This window comes from Lepisma saccharinum, chromosome 10 (genome assembly GCF_977018435.1).
Source record: "Lepisma saccharinum chromosome 10, izLepSacc3.1, whole genome shotgun sequence".
Taxonomy (NCBI): domain Eukaryota; kingdom Metazoa; phylum Arthropoda; class Insecta; order Zygentoma; family Lepismatidae; genus Lepisma; species Lepisma saccharinum.
This window is the reverse complement of record NC_139238.1, coordinates 59,594,568-59,607,762: the sequence shown is the minus strand read 5'-3', so window position 1 is coordinate 59,607,762 and position 13,195 is coordinate 59,594,568. Positions and strand designations below refer to the sequence as shown.

Here is a 13,195-nt window from a genome sequence, read left to right as displayed (position 1 = left end):
AATAATAATAAATTCCATGACTCTGGCCCCCTGAGAAAAATTCCTGCGGGCACCCTTGCTGATACTCTTAACGATTCCGATACTTGAAAATTGTGATAATTGAAATTTGTTCAAAATATTGATTAATATTAGAATGTAAGTATTCTATTCCAATTATGTGCATCAATTTACCAAGAATTTTACTTCAAAATATTTAAGAATTATGCAAAATAAAAACAAAGTTTGAATTTTGCACAATTTCCAGGATAATTAACTTGATTGGTTTGCTTAATTTTACTTCGCCTTCTGGACTACTTTTGGCTAATTTGCGAAAATAGGGATGAGTGATGATATAATGAAATTGATGAATGGACACTCACAAACATACATACCCACGCCGGGATTCGAACCCTGCACCCCTAGCGTCGTAGCGCGATGTGCTATCCACTCTTTTTTTTTTTATTGTCTCATTCTGATATACATGTTATGGAATTACATTGTTTTTACATAAGTGTATTACTGCTATTACAATTTATATTTCTATCTGGTTAACCTTTACATTTTTGTTTGACCTAAATTAAGTATAAAGCACTAATAAGAAATTTGCATACCATTTCTTCCTTGCTTGGAGAGGAATTTTTTCGTATTGTTCTTGCAAGAAGATACTGAATTGTTTCTGAAAACTGCTCTCGTCATTGTGAAATATATATAATAAGTATTCTGTTATCAACCATTGTACTGCTCGTTGTTTTGTTGGTGGAAAAAATTGAAATCAGGAAAAACTATATCTGTATCCGTAAACTTTGTTAATGAGGTGCGGCATATACGACTGAGCATTGTTCGCAATTTGTTCCATGCCGTGGAGGAGTTTCGACACTTCGTTAGCCTGTGGGCTTAAGAGTCAGGAACGTTGCATGATATACAGTTAGGAGAGTCACTGATTCCATATTGGTATGTCCTATCTCTTGTCACTATAACACGATGAACCACTTTGTACCATATTGATTGGCCCGCTTTTGAAAGGTGTTTGGCGGAGACATTTTCCCATATTTGTGGCCAATTATGTGTATTGAAATCCCTGACTATTCGTGGTACGGCGTGCTTGAAACTATTGATTTCGCTATATAACTTTTTAACAGATGGTATAATTGTCTCATGTCGTAATAACTGGTAGCATACCTGTAAAGCGATGTCCTTATAAAACAAAAACCTTTTGGGGATACTTTGGATATCGATGGGAGCTTCTAATGGAATGTTTCGTATTGTCGTCTGTATACATTCTTGGGTCGTTGACTCGTGCAGTGAGAAAGCTGTTTGAAGGCCAGTCTGTACAAACAATGATCTTGCCTGTGTGTTCACGTGTATTAGTCCCAACCCACCTGTCTTCTCTGATAACGTGACCTCATTTATTGCCACCCGGAAAATTGTATCGTGCCACAAAAAGCAGCCAACAGCTTTGTTGACCTTGGCTAAGTGCTGTGGTTTGAAAGGCAGGACTTTTGCTACATACCAAAGTTTAGAGAGAGCAAAAACGTTAATAAATCTGACTCGTGCTTTTAAACTCAGAGAGCGCATCTTGTTCGCTCTGAGGACGTAGATTGCCCTTTCGCACGTAAGTTTATTATTGGCATCGATCGTTTCATCGATATTTGCATAGAAGTTTATACCTAAAACTTTTATTTTCTTGTCTACAGGGATCTCCGTATTGTTTGTGAAAGGATTCTCCTTGCCAAGGGGCATCAGGAATGACTTTCGATTGTTTAGTTTTGCTCCTGATGTGAGCTCGAAAGTATGTATTTGGCTTTTAACACTGTACAGATCTCTTTCATCCTTGAGAAAAATCGTGACGTCGTCCATGAAACTGCCAACTTGTATTGTGGTGGAAGCCATAGAAATACCCTGTAAATGATGCTGGATACTAAACAAAAAGGGAGCTATTGTGAGGACGTACAATGTGCTACTCAAGGGACTACCTTGTAGTACACCCCGTCGCATTTTAAAACTTGTTGTCAAGAAACCATTTATTTTGAGTTTTAGCAGCATAGGATTATATAATGTTTTTATCCAATTCATAAAAGTGTCTCCGAAGCCATATGCTTCTAAGACTTTGTACAGATATTCGTGACTCACTCTGTCATAAGCTTGGGAAAAGTCTAAAGATAGAATTGCCTCTGATGCATTCTTATTTTGTTTGGTAATAATTACGTCTCGTATCGTTTGCAGGAAGTGATGTATACTTTGAGACATATTACAAGCGAACTGTAAATTCCCAATAAGTTTAACCATATATTTTTTTAGACGCTGATTTATGCACCTACTTATAAGTTTGATATCACTACTCAATATGGAAATTGGCCTAAAATCTGTAACGAATTTTGGATTTGCCTTTTTGGGAACTAACACTATAACTCCCGTGCTACTGGTCTTCCCTATTGTCCCTGTTGTCAACACTTCGTTGACCCATGCCGTTAATTCGTCTCCTATTAGATCCCAGAAACATTGATAGAATTCTGATGGTAGTCCATCTTCGGCTGTAGTTTTATTCCTAGGAGCTTTGAATACTGCATCATGAACCTCCTTTTTACTAAACGGTTGTGTGAGCTCAGTTCTTTCATTTTCCGTCAGTGATGCAGGGAGGTAGTTCAAAAAATTACATTGAGTTTCTGTGGGATTGAAGGCTTGACCTAGGAGATTTTTATAGTATTGCAAAAACATGTCGTGTATACTATGAGGACTGGTGACAACTTCACCGGAATCTAAAGTTAATTTATGAATAACATGACTCCTGGCGTTTTTATGTTCTTGAAGAATGTGACTTAGGGTGGCTTGCTCGTCAGGGTCTATAGGAAGAATCTTGCTCTTTATTATTGTTGCAGATTTTCGTTTCCTATGTATAGCAAGTAATTGCGCTTTTATTTCATTTGCATAGGGACGATCGAAATTACCTTGCAGTGCTAAACGATGGAGATCATGCAAGACTGCATACAAAAAATTATATTTGTTTCTTTGATCTCGACTAACCTCTGCACTGAAGAAGTTACTGACCTGGCGAAATTTAGGCTTAACTCGAGTTTCCCACCACTCGATTAGTGTCTTTTGAACTGGCCGGGAGGCCTTGAGTTCGTTCCACGTTTCCCTGATTAGCTGGACATAACTACCATTGCGTAATAATGTGCTGTTTAAAAGCCAGTATCCGCTACCTTGTCGGGGTTTGATCAAATCTAAATTTATTTTGAGAATTGGAACACTATGGTCACTAAAGCATACTGGAAAATTTTGAACAGTAATTATATAGTCCTGAAATCTTGGTGCGACATAAAACCTATCGATCCTAGACGCACTATTGGAGGTGATATGTGTGTAACCTTGACTGTCGCCGTTGGCGTGTATCCAAGCGTCGCGCAGTTGTAACCCCTGCGTTAATTCATAGAGCGCACGTGAGAAGTTATATCCTGGCTTTTGATCTTGTGAACGAATTACGCAGTTAAAATCTCCCACTAGTATAGTGTCTAGTGTGTGGGATGTCAACTCGGGCCCTACAACTGTTGAAAAAAAATCTTCTCTTTCCCGTCTGTTTTGGCTTCCTGACGGAGCATACACATTACAGAGAAACACTGAGCCTAATTTGACACTTATTTGTCTGCCCGTGGGATGGGGCACTACATTACGTAAATCCAAGTGTCGCCTACATGCTATGGCAGTCCCTTGTGCAAAGGGAGTGAAATTGTTGTATACTTTAAACATGCTCAGTACAGAAAAATCGTCTATGGCGACCTCTTGTAAGAGGGCCACATCAATAGACGATTTAATGAGAAAGTCATTGAGAGCAATTATTTTGGTCTTACTTTGCATTTGATTCAAATTTATAGATGCCAATGTAAATGTTTGCATGATTAGAACTGTCCACAAAAGAAAACTAAACTTACTTACATTCTTCAACATTACTGATCTCTAATTTCTGCCTATAATGCATTAACTATGCTTTCCACTAAATAAATCTGGGGTAAGTTTGTTACTCGTCGAAGGTTTCTCTTTAGTTACATTTGCTGAATTACTGGTTAAACTAACCTTTGAAAACTCTTGTTTTGGGGTACCAGGTTCTACTCTAAATTCGTTATGAACTTTTGTGGAACTTACGCATTCATTATTTTTCTTCTTCTTTCTACGTAGCACCATGGACTCTTCCGCCACTGACCGTAACCTTGATACAGATCTTGACCGTGATTTCCTAGGAGAGGTAACTACGGGGAATTCTGCCTCCACGAACAAAGCACTTGGGGGTGAGGGCGGGGGTATGTGATGCATCTCCTCTGCAGTGGTCAATGTTGGCTGCTCCATCTCTTCCCTTTCTGTTGGTGCATTCTTCTCACTACCTTCGTGTCTGGTACCTGTCTCCTCGTCGGTGAGTCTGGGGCTATCCGTGTTCCCTCCATTGTTATCTCGTGACGCAGGGACTTCTGCAACTGATGGAGCTGAATCTCTAGGTTTAGTCCGTATGGGTAGCACAGTTGGTTCATATACCATCGGTACATTGTCAGCGGGTATATTAACCGGTCCCCTGCGGGGCTGGTTGACAGTGGAACGACGCTTAGGACACTCAGCCACTACATGACCCTCTCTGGAGCACGCGAGGCAGGTACGAACCTGCCCAGGGTATGTTACCCAATAGGAGTCTCCATTCATGATTACATATGAAGGTATGGGTTTACGTAGTATCATTTTAATCAATACACGTCCAGTTCGAGTAGGGTAAATGTGATCGGCAGAGTATGTCTCGTCTTCGATTTTCAACACTTCCCCATAAGACCTCATGACACGACTTATCACTTCTGCACTTAATTCAGTTGGGACTACATGGATTCTGACAATTACATGTCGCTGGTGGGCCCATTCTACTTCAACCTTATGATCACCATCTACGTCACTATAGATTACCTCAGCACCAAAATCATTTAGTAACCGTTCTCCTACCACTTTTGTCGCAAATTTCACGTACAAACACTTACGAAAGTAATCTATTTCAAAACTGAGCACTTGGTTCGTAGGCACTTGGTAGACATCATGAAACCATCGATGAAAATCCAATGACGTAGGTCGCGTTTTGACATCAATGAAAACAAATTTCAAGGTGTTTTCTCTTTGTGTATTCATCGTGATCTATTTCATCGTATCTTCACTGGCGCACGGTAATTGTAGTCAAGACCTCGCTTGCACTTCAAAGGAAAAAAAAGAAACTAACTCAACACTAGCAAACCGTATACGGCCCTAGCTAACTCGGACAGTTCGATCGCTAAGCCTTCTCACGCGACGAGCGGAGCTCGCTACGAACTGATACCTGCACGAGCTGCAGGCAGACTGCCCACTCCGCCACGGAGGCCGGCCGTATTAGTGATGTTACTAATACGTCACGTTCCAGCAGACGACGGAGCACGTGTTTAGTCTAAACAAAGTGAAAACGTGTCTTTTCCTATCACGAGCCTTTGAAATTTCCATCGGAAGGGTTAGCTTTAATTATTGCGACAGCAGTTATAAAACAAAATTGTGATGTGTATTGTACATCAATGTCAAGATGAGATTACGGAGAATGCCTATATATAACACATACCTTTCAGACAATAAGATAGAGAATAACCAGAGTAAGAAAATCATGCATTTTTTTTTTTACAAAATCTAGGCATTCCAGGAGTTCCGAGCACAGCCGAAGCAGGCTCCAAGCTCACCCGATCTCAAGTAGGTCACGCTGCCACTATGGATGATGGGAAACCAGCGGCGCCCATTGGCTGGGATTCCGGATCGGACGTTGTTAGGAGCTTTTGCTTTACTCGATTTCCTACTACATTTATTCTTTACATTCTCATCTGAAAGGCATGTGTTACATATAGATATATTCTTTGAAATATCATCTTTACATTGATGTAGAAGACGCATCACAATTCTGTTTCAAAACTGCTGTCGCACTTCTTAAAGCTACCCCTTCCGATGGAAATGTCAATGGCTTGGGATAGAAAAAAAAATACGTGGTAGATATGTTTGAACTCATGACATCACACTAATATCGTCCGTTAGACTCGGCGAAAGTGTCGCGTAGTTTTTTTTTTTTTTTTTTTTTTTTGCGACCCCGTGAAAGGCCAAAATGCCTGAAAAGTACACAATCGATATTTTTCAAAACCCCTGGTATCGACCGACCGTTGCATCTGCATTGGTATCCGCTCAGCATTAAGATATTCATTACTAAATCAAAATATCATTTGTTAGAGCTTACCGCATAAAATTGGATCTTCGTCACTGTTGTCACCGCAGTCGTTCTCGGAATCACAGAGCAAACCAGTTGTAATATTTCTCCCATTGTTACAGAGAAACTGGTACTTCAAAAATTTGTCTGTGAATATACGAAGGTAAAATTGCTTGTTAATAGGTCAATTAATCTCTCTCTCTCTCTCTCTCGCTCTCTCTCCTCTCATATATGTATGTATACACACACACAGGCACCCCCCCCACACACACACAGGGTGAGTTACCTAAAACTACCACCGGAAATACTTCATGAACAACAATAAATATTGAAAAACTGCTTTCGCGGAATTAACAAACACGAATTAACTTGTGACAATCTTTGTTTCAAGCGTCAATTTCACCTTACAATTACTTGAGAACTACCTGTTCACGTATTACAGTGTAAGAAACGCCATTCTTAATGGATTTTTCCGTACTTTCAAACGAGCTGAAAATCAAATGGGGTTCCCATAAAAAAAACTAAGTTTGTGTTGAAAATCGTACTTCCTTACGTAGTTGAACGTACTGTGTCCACTAATTTCATGAGCTTCTCTCATACCTTTATATCTGCGAAAGCAAGTTTTCAATATTTATTGTTGTTCACGAAATATTTTCGGTGGTAATATTAGGTGACTCACCCTGTATATTCATTACTAGTGTGTGAGGAGAGTGGTGGAGTAGGAAGAGCACTTTTCTTCCTCTCTCCCACCTCTTTTCTGTTTCATTACCCCTTAGAGGAAGAAGGGAGAGAGAATAAACCTTTGTCAGTCTTAAAAAAAATTCTGTCTTATTTAATACATTTTTCTTAATTATTTTTTGCAGCACTCAAAGATCTTGTCGTCATTGCAGGCTAGAATAATCATGCCATTCACAGCAAGTTATGAGCTGACATGTAAGTAGTCTACATAAATTTAATTTAGAGCATAACAATTTTTTTTTCATTGTCCCACTATTCGAAGAACACAAAACAATATATTATCCTTTCCAAAAGAATATAATTATCATATTAATGATGCCAATATTTCACAAATGTAAACCTGTTCACGAAGTAAGAAACAGTTCCTGTGTTCAAACCTAATGGCTGGCATCACATCGACTATTGTGAAACAGGAAGACTACATGCAATGCATTATCAAAAAAATTCTCAGCACAAAGTCCTGATTATTCGCTAAAGTTGAGTAAAACGTATGAATTTAATGGGCAGAGTCTCGTTTCGTTATTCAAACATTAAACCTTTTCACAAGAACTATTCTCGTAAATTCACATGTTGAGCTCGAGATACAGTAAAAATATCTAACTTTGTTCTACAACGACAAAAGATTGTCAAAGTTTATTTAAACTCACGTAGTGCTATCTTTTGTGTATATCGTGATATCTGTACTAACACGTTGTTCAAAATTCAATAATAATGAATTAAAAATACAAATTCAGAATACGCAGCAGTGAAACAGTGAATGCTGGGGAAAAAATGCTTGATCAAACGAATGGTTTAATATAAAATTAAATATTATCATAATTATCTTGCAAAGTAGAAATCTTATATTTTTTATGGTTCCAAAAACCGAAAACAAGGCGTTATGCTTTGGGCTCCGGCCACGGGACGCGCGCAGGTACGAGTCTCCTGAGGAAACGTAACAACTTTCCTCCCGATTTCGGCCTGTGTATGGGGCCGGTGGTTACCCACCATCGCGAGGACATTGGGGAGTTACGAATGAGTAGCTTAACCCGGTTGCAGAAACCTACAACAACGACTGGGAGTTCATCGTGCTGATCACACGTGCCCCCCCCCCCCGTAACTTGTTGGATGATCTCCGACCTCTGGTGAGGCCGGCAGTCGGCAGGTGTGTCCCTCCCCTCACGGACTGTTACGAGTGATTTGCTTTATTTTACTTCGCTTTTTGATCCACTACTGCCTAATTTGCGAAGATGGGGATGAGTGATGTTATCATGAAATTGATGAATGGACACTCACAAACATCCATGCCCAGGCCGGGATTCGAAACCGGGACCCCTGGCGTTGTGGCGCGATGTGCTAACCACTCCGCTATGGGGGGCTGCTGTTACGCCACGAGTTATTATTATTATTATTATAGTGTTCATATAATAGCAATGTAACAAAAAAATAGACATTTCAGTCTTTCTTTAACGAAACACAACAGTGTAATCCAATCGATATGAATTTTACTAAAGATATCCTTCTGAGTTTCTAACATTAAACCATATGATTTTCGACATAAACTTTCTTCTTTGTAAACATATATTAGTATATTGATCAACATGCACATGTGCGCATGGGCATATATATATACGTATTATACACAGCTCCACAAAACTTAAGAAACACAAAGGGATTATGAGTGCAAGTAGAGTATTAGAGAATATTGTAAATCTTTAGAATAACATTACAATAGAATATCTCTTCTGCACATACTGGCGTACGCAGAAAGGGGTGGATGAGACTACAGCCCCCCCCCCCCCGCCGACATTGAGAGAAACAATCTTTTGGGTTCATGTGTTCGCAATTTCCTTGGAGCATTTAGTCTGGAGTTAATGTTTATGGATGACAATGCTCGCCGGGTACCGTGCACGTATCGTGTCGGAATTCTTAAAAACAGAAGACAATACCTCTATATAGTGGCCTGAATGCTCACCGGACATCAATCCTATCGAGCATTTTTGGAATACTCTTGATCAAGGCTTATGAAAACCAATAAGGTACAGACGCAACACAAAACGAAAACGACCAGCAACATTGCAAAATGGTATAGAGGGTGAACCCTGTTTTTGTGTTTGTTTCCTTCTCTTCCCTTGGTGTTCCTTAAATTTTGTGGAGCAGTGTATTTCAGGTTTATTTTCTGGAGCGTATATTCCAGGCTAGCTAGGCTACCTGCGAAGCCTGAAGCTTAGAAAGTAAAAGAGTGAAGAAAAATATTTGTTTATTTATTTTTAAACACTACAGGCAAATGCCCAGAGAATGTTGAGGTTAAATTCTGAGATATGTTCACATACATGTTGACAAAACAAAAGTCATTAGATTAACCTGATTTCAAAAAGAAGATAATGGCGATTTTGAAGTTGACAACCTGAATTCTTAGCAGATGGCAACCTGAACCTTTAGAAGTTGGCAACCTGAATTCTTAGAAGTTGGCAACCTGATTTTTATAAGTTTGCAACCTGACTACTGCTGGGATGGCAATGTGGCTTCCTTGAATACGTTAAGAATAAGCCTAGTCCATAGTCCAGGACCAGGTGTCATAGTGAGTTAGTCCAGGTCTTATACCCAGCATACGCCATTGTTTATTTTATTAATTTTTGTGCTAACCACGTTCACAACAGGAACGTTTACTCGTTATGAGAAATGAAAAGAGTGAAGTACACTCACAGCAGAGTTCCGCCACCTCGTCGCTACCGTCACCACAGTCATCTCCTGAATCGCACACGAATCGTTTGGGGATGCATTTCTTGTTCCCACAACTGAACATGCTTTCCGGACAAGGCCGTGTCTCTGAAAAAAATATGTATAAATCAATTTCTCTGATTTCAATAATAAATAATGTGAATGTAATATGGCTTTATACAATTTGTTTCCATTTACTCTTACTTGTAGTATTAAGAGCCATTATTTTGAAATTCGAACAAAGTGAGATAGTTGTATTTTTTGATTGGCTTGATTTTTTATATGTTAAAGTAGGTCATGAGAAATTAATATTGTGCAATTTTGTGACCTTGAAAAATTTCTTTCCTCCCCTGTAGACCTACTTCAACATATAAAAAATCAGGCCAATCAAAAAATACAACTGTCTCACTTTGTTCGAATTTCAAAATAATGGCTGTTAAGAAAATTACGCTAACTTACTACACATTTCTGGATTCTCGTCGCTGTTGTCCTTGCAGTCAGTATCCCTGTCGCACACATACTCCTCCCTAATGCATTGTCCACTGTTGCATCGGAACTCTGACGACAAGCATATGTTGCTATCTGTGGAAAATCAATACTTAATATATAAATTACAGTTATGAACATGTTTATTGTATCTTTTGATAATGTATTCAGTAACAATTGGACAGGAGAGATGACCATCAATTTCCGCTAGTATCCAATCACTGTAAAAAAATTACCATGCTCGTTCTTAAAGTATTAAAGACATTACAGTTAATATAATTAATGTAGATTTAGTGATTCAGTTTTTAAAATATATTTATGGTGCACGCAGCTGTAATTTTTAATCATTATTTATCTCTATTCATGACAAAATATTTTTTTTATATAAATTATCGGACAGACTTAAATTTTAATGGTAACATATTGTAATTTTGTATGGTATCTTCTAATAGTGTATATTCTTTTATTGGCTCACACCGCCTTAATGCGATTTCTAGCCAAAGTTGCGGAGTACTGGTTTCATTGTCTTTGAACTGATTCCAAGCACAGTAATCTGCATAGTATTAACTTTCCTCAATAAATGATATTCTCCATTGTCACTTTTTCAGAATTAAGTACCTTTCTGTTCCTAAGATATAGTGAGATTTTGTGGTTTATCTTGGTATCGTTTATCCTGGGGGTTATGAACATATTTATATTGTAAAGTATATATAGCTCTGATGCTTTTAAACTCGGGTTCAACATCTCACAAACATCACGTTTGTATCTTTAAATATACAAAATTAAAACATTATAAATAAATCACCCATCAGAAGAATGTGTAAACCAGAGGCGAAGATATAGTACAAGCAATGCATGAACTGCTTGCAGTATTAAAATAGTATTTAATGTACTTAATGTTGAGTGCCTTATTTAGTTTCTATCGCACTCGATTTCGGGAAATTTTACGACCGCAAACTCTCTCTACAGCCCGTTGGCAAGCACCAAACTCTCTGCTTGCAGCCACCACGCGGGAAACTAACGCTCGTGAAGTATCATATGGCGAAGGGTAGATGCTGGTGAAGGTACGGTCCCCAAACCACTAATAAAAGTTCTGCTTTTCGGCTTCTCTCGAAAACAGCCGAGCCAAGCAGACAGCAGACACTACTAGCAGAAAGCATATAAGTGAGGACTAAATGTGGTAAACGTTGTTAGTGCCAAAAGCGAAAGTGTTGGTAAATCGCATCGTTCCACACATCAGCCCGTAAGAACGTGCACACTAGTGACCTCTTTACACGCCCTTTGAACTACTTAGAGGGCTACCAGCCACATTTCACGTTTACCACATTATAAAGCATGGCATATTTCACAGTTTAACGTGGAAAATGGTGTTTGAATTATTGTGGCACTTACAGCGTTTACCAATTTTAGTCTTCAAGTGTTAACACGATCAATAATGTCGACGTTCAGCCGTTCAGGTTTTTTTAAAGACAAACATGTTGTTCCCGACACTGGAGAGCGCTGTAATCTGCAGAACAGCTGGCTGTTGTCCGCCTCACACCTCTCTCATCTCAAATTGCAACACCACGCCAGTGTTGACAACTACCAAATAATTTACATGCTATTTATCGTGAGTTTCCATACAAACAAATTCAATAAACTGATGTTTTTTAGATAACACTTATGTCAAAAATGCAATGAAACTCTCTTCTGAGACCTGCAAATAGCAAAAACGTTAAGTCCTAAATGCTATCAAACTCAAGATACTATTTTTATTAATATGATACATTGTCAAAAAAAAATAATAATAATAACCGGCGCATTTTCTACCTGTTCTAATGACCTATTATCCCAACGCTTAATATAATGTTAAGCTTCAAGTCAGTTATTTTACTCTCCCGTGAACAATAATTTTTAGAACGAAGTTGGTATTACTTTTCTGTTAGTTTCGAAGCTTTTCCGAACATTTTCCATTTATAACACCATTAAGCCTTGTTTCCATTATTATGAAAAAATATAAATATGCTGACCAAGGCAGTAATTTATTATATTAAAAACATAAACTAAACGTAACGTTTCAACCTTCTAGCAAGGTCTTCATTGTAGTGCTGCCTCCTAGAGGAAGAAGAAACAAGCTACTGTTGCTAGACAAGAGTCTGTGCAAACAGGACCTGGAATGGTGAACGTAGTTTCGTTATAATGTAAAGTATTACTTTGTTTGTGAGTTTGTGTAATAAATGCAGTTAATCTTGTTAACATATGTGTTTCCATCGCACAACATTATGGCGCAGTCGGTATAAAAGAACTTTACTCTTCATGGATTGCAGGATTTGCAAGAACCTTACATTTCCGTAAGTTTATTCTATTCGAACTGACTGTCCTCATTCGTACAACAAACTGTTGGAACAATCATAAACGTGTCGGTTTGACGCAATTTGTCATAACACGGTAAGAATTACCATCTACATTGTTTATGTCTTACAAAAATAGTGTGATGTAAATATATATATATCAAGATTCCTTCTAACGTGGAACCAAGTTATAATCATGAAACGTACAAAGGCTTTGTCACGTTCATAGATACATTGTGATCCGATGCAGATCAAGTATAATTATACGTGAAAACTCACTTTTCATAGTTGTTAGGTTAAACGTTTGGATTTACAGTCATAAATATGTACACAAACTTGACATTTAACGCTTTCGACGAAGATTCAGAGGACATTGAAGATTATCTCTTACGTTTCGAACAGTTGTGTATCATTCAAAAGTTCAGCGATGATCAGAGAGTTCCTATACTCATCGCCTTTATAGGTGCAAAGGCATTTAAAGTCTTGAAAAATGTAGTCGCACCAGACCTTGTACAGAATCTGTCGTATTCTCGTCTAAAGGATAGTCTTTTGTCACACTACAAACCTGTAACTAATAAGTTTGTTGAACGATATAAGTTTCGACGTTGTGTACAAGAGGAAGGTGAAACCGTTTCTGATTATGTCATAAGGCTGAAGGAACAAACCACAAAATGTAACTACGGCAATTATCTGGACGAAGCTTTAGTTGAACAGATAGTATTGGGCATAC

At 38.4% G+C, this 13,195-nt stretch overlaps 1 protein-coding gene across 1 annotated transcript in view; it reads right to left on the bottom strand.

Moving 5' to 3' along the window:
* The window catches only part of LOC145994116 (uncharacterized), a 145,048-nt gene that overhangs the window by 67,061 nt on the left and 64,792 nt on the right, over nucleotides 1–13,195 (bottom strand). The window contains exons 7-9 of the mRNA XM_083130205.1: nucleotides 10,109–10,231; nucleotides 9,635–9,757; nucleotides 6,242–6,358 (exon numbers count right to left, since the gene is read on the bottom strand). Of these exons, the coding sequence (XP_082986331.1) occupies nucleotides 6,242–6,358; nucleotides 9,635–9,757; nucleotides 10,109–10,231 (363 nt within the window). The remainder of the gene's footprint in view (nucleotides 1–6,241; nucleotides 6,359–9,634; nucleotides 9,758–10,108; nucleotides 10,232–13,195) is intronic.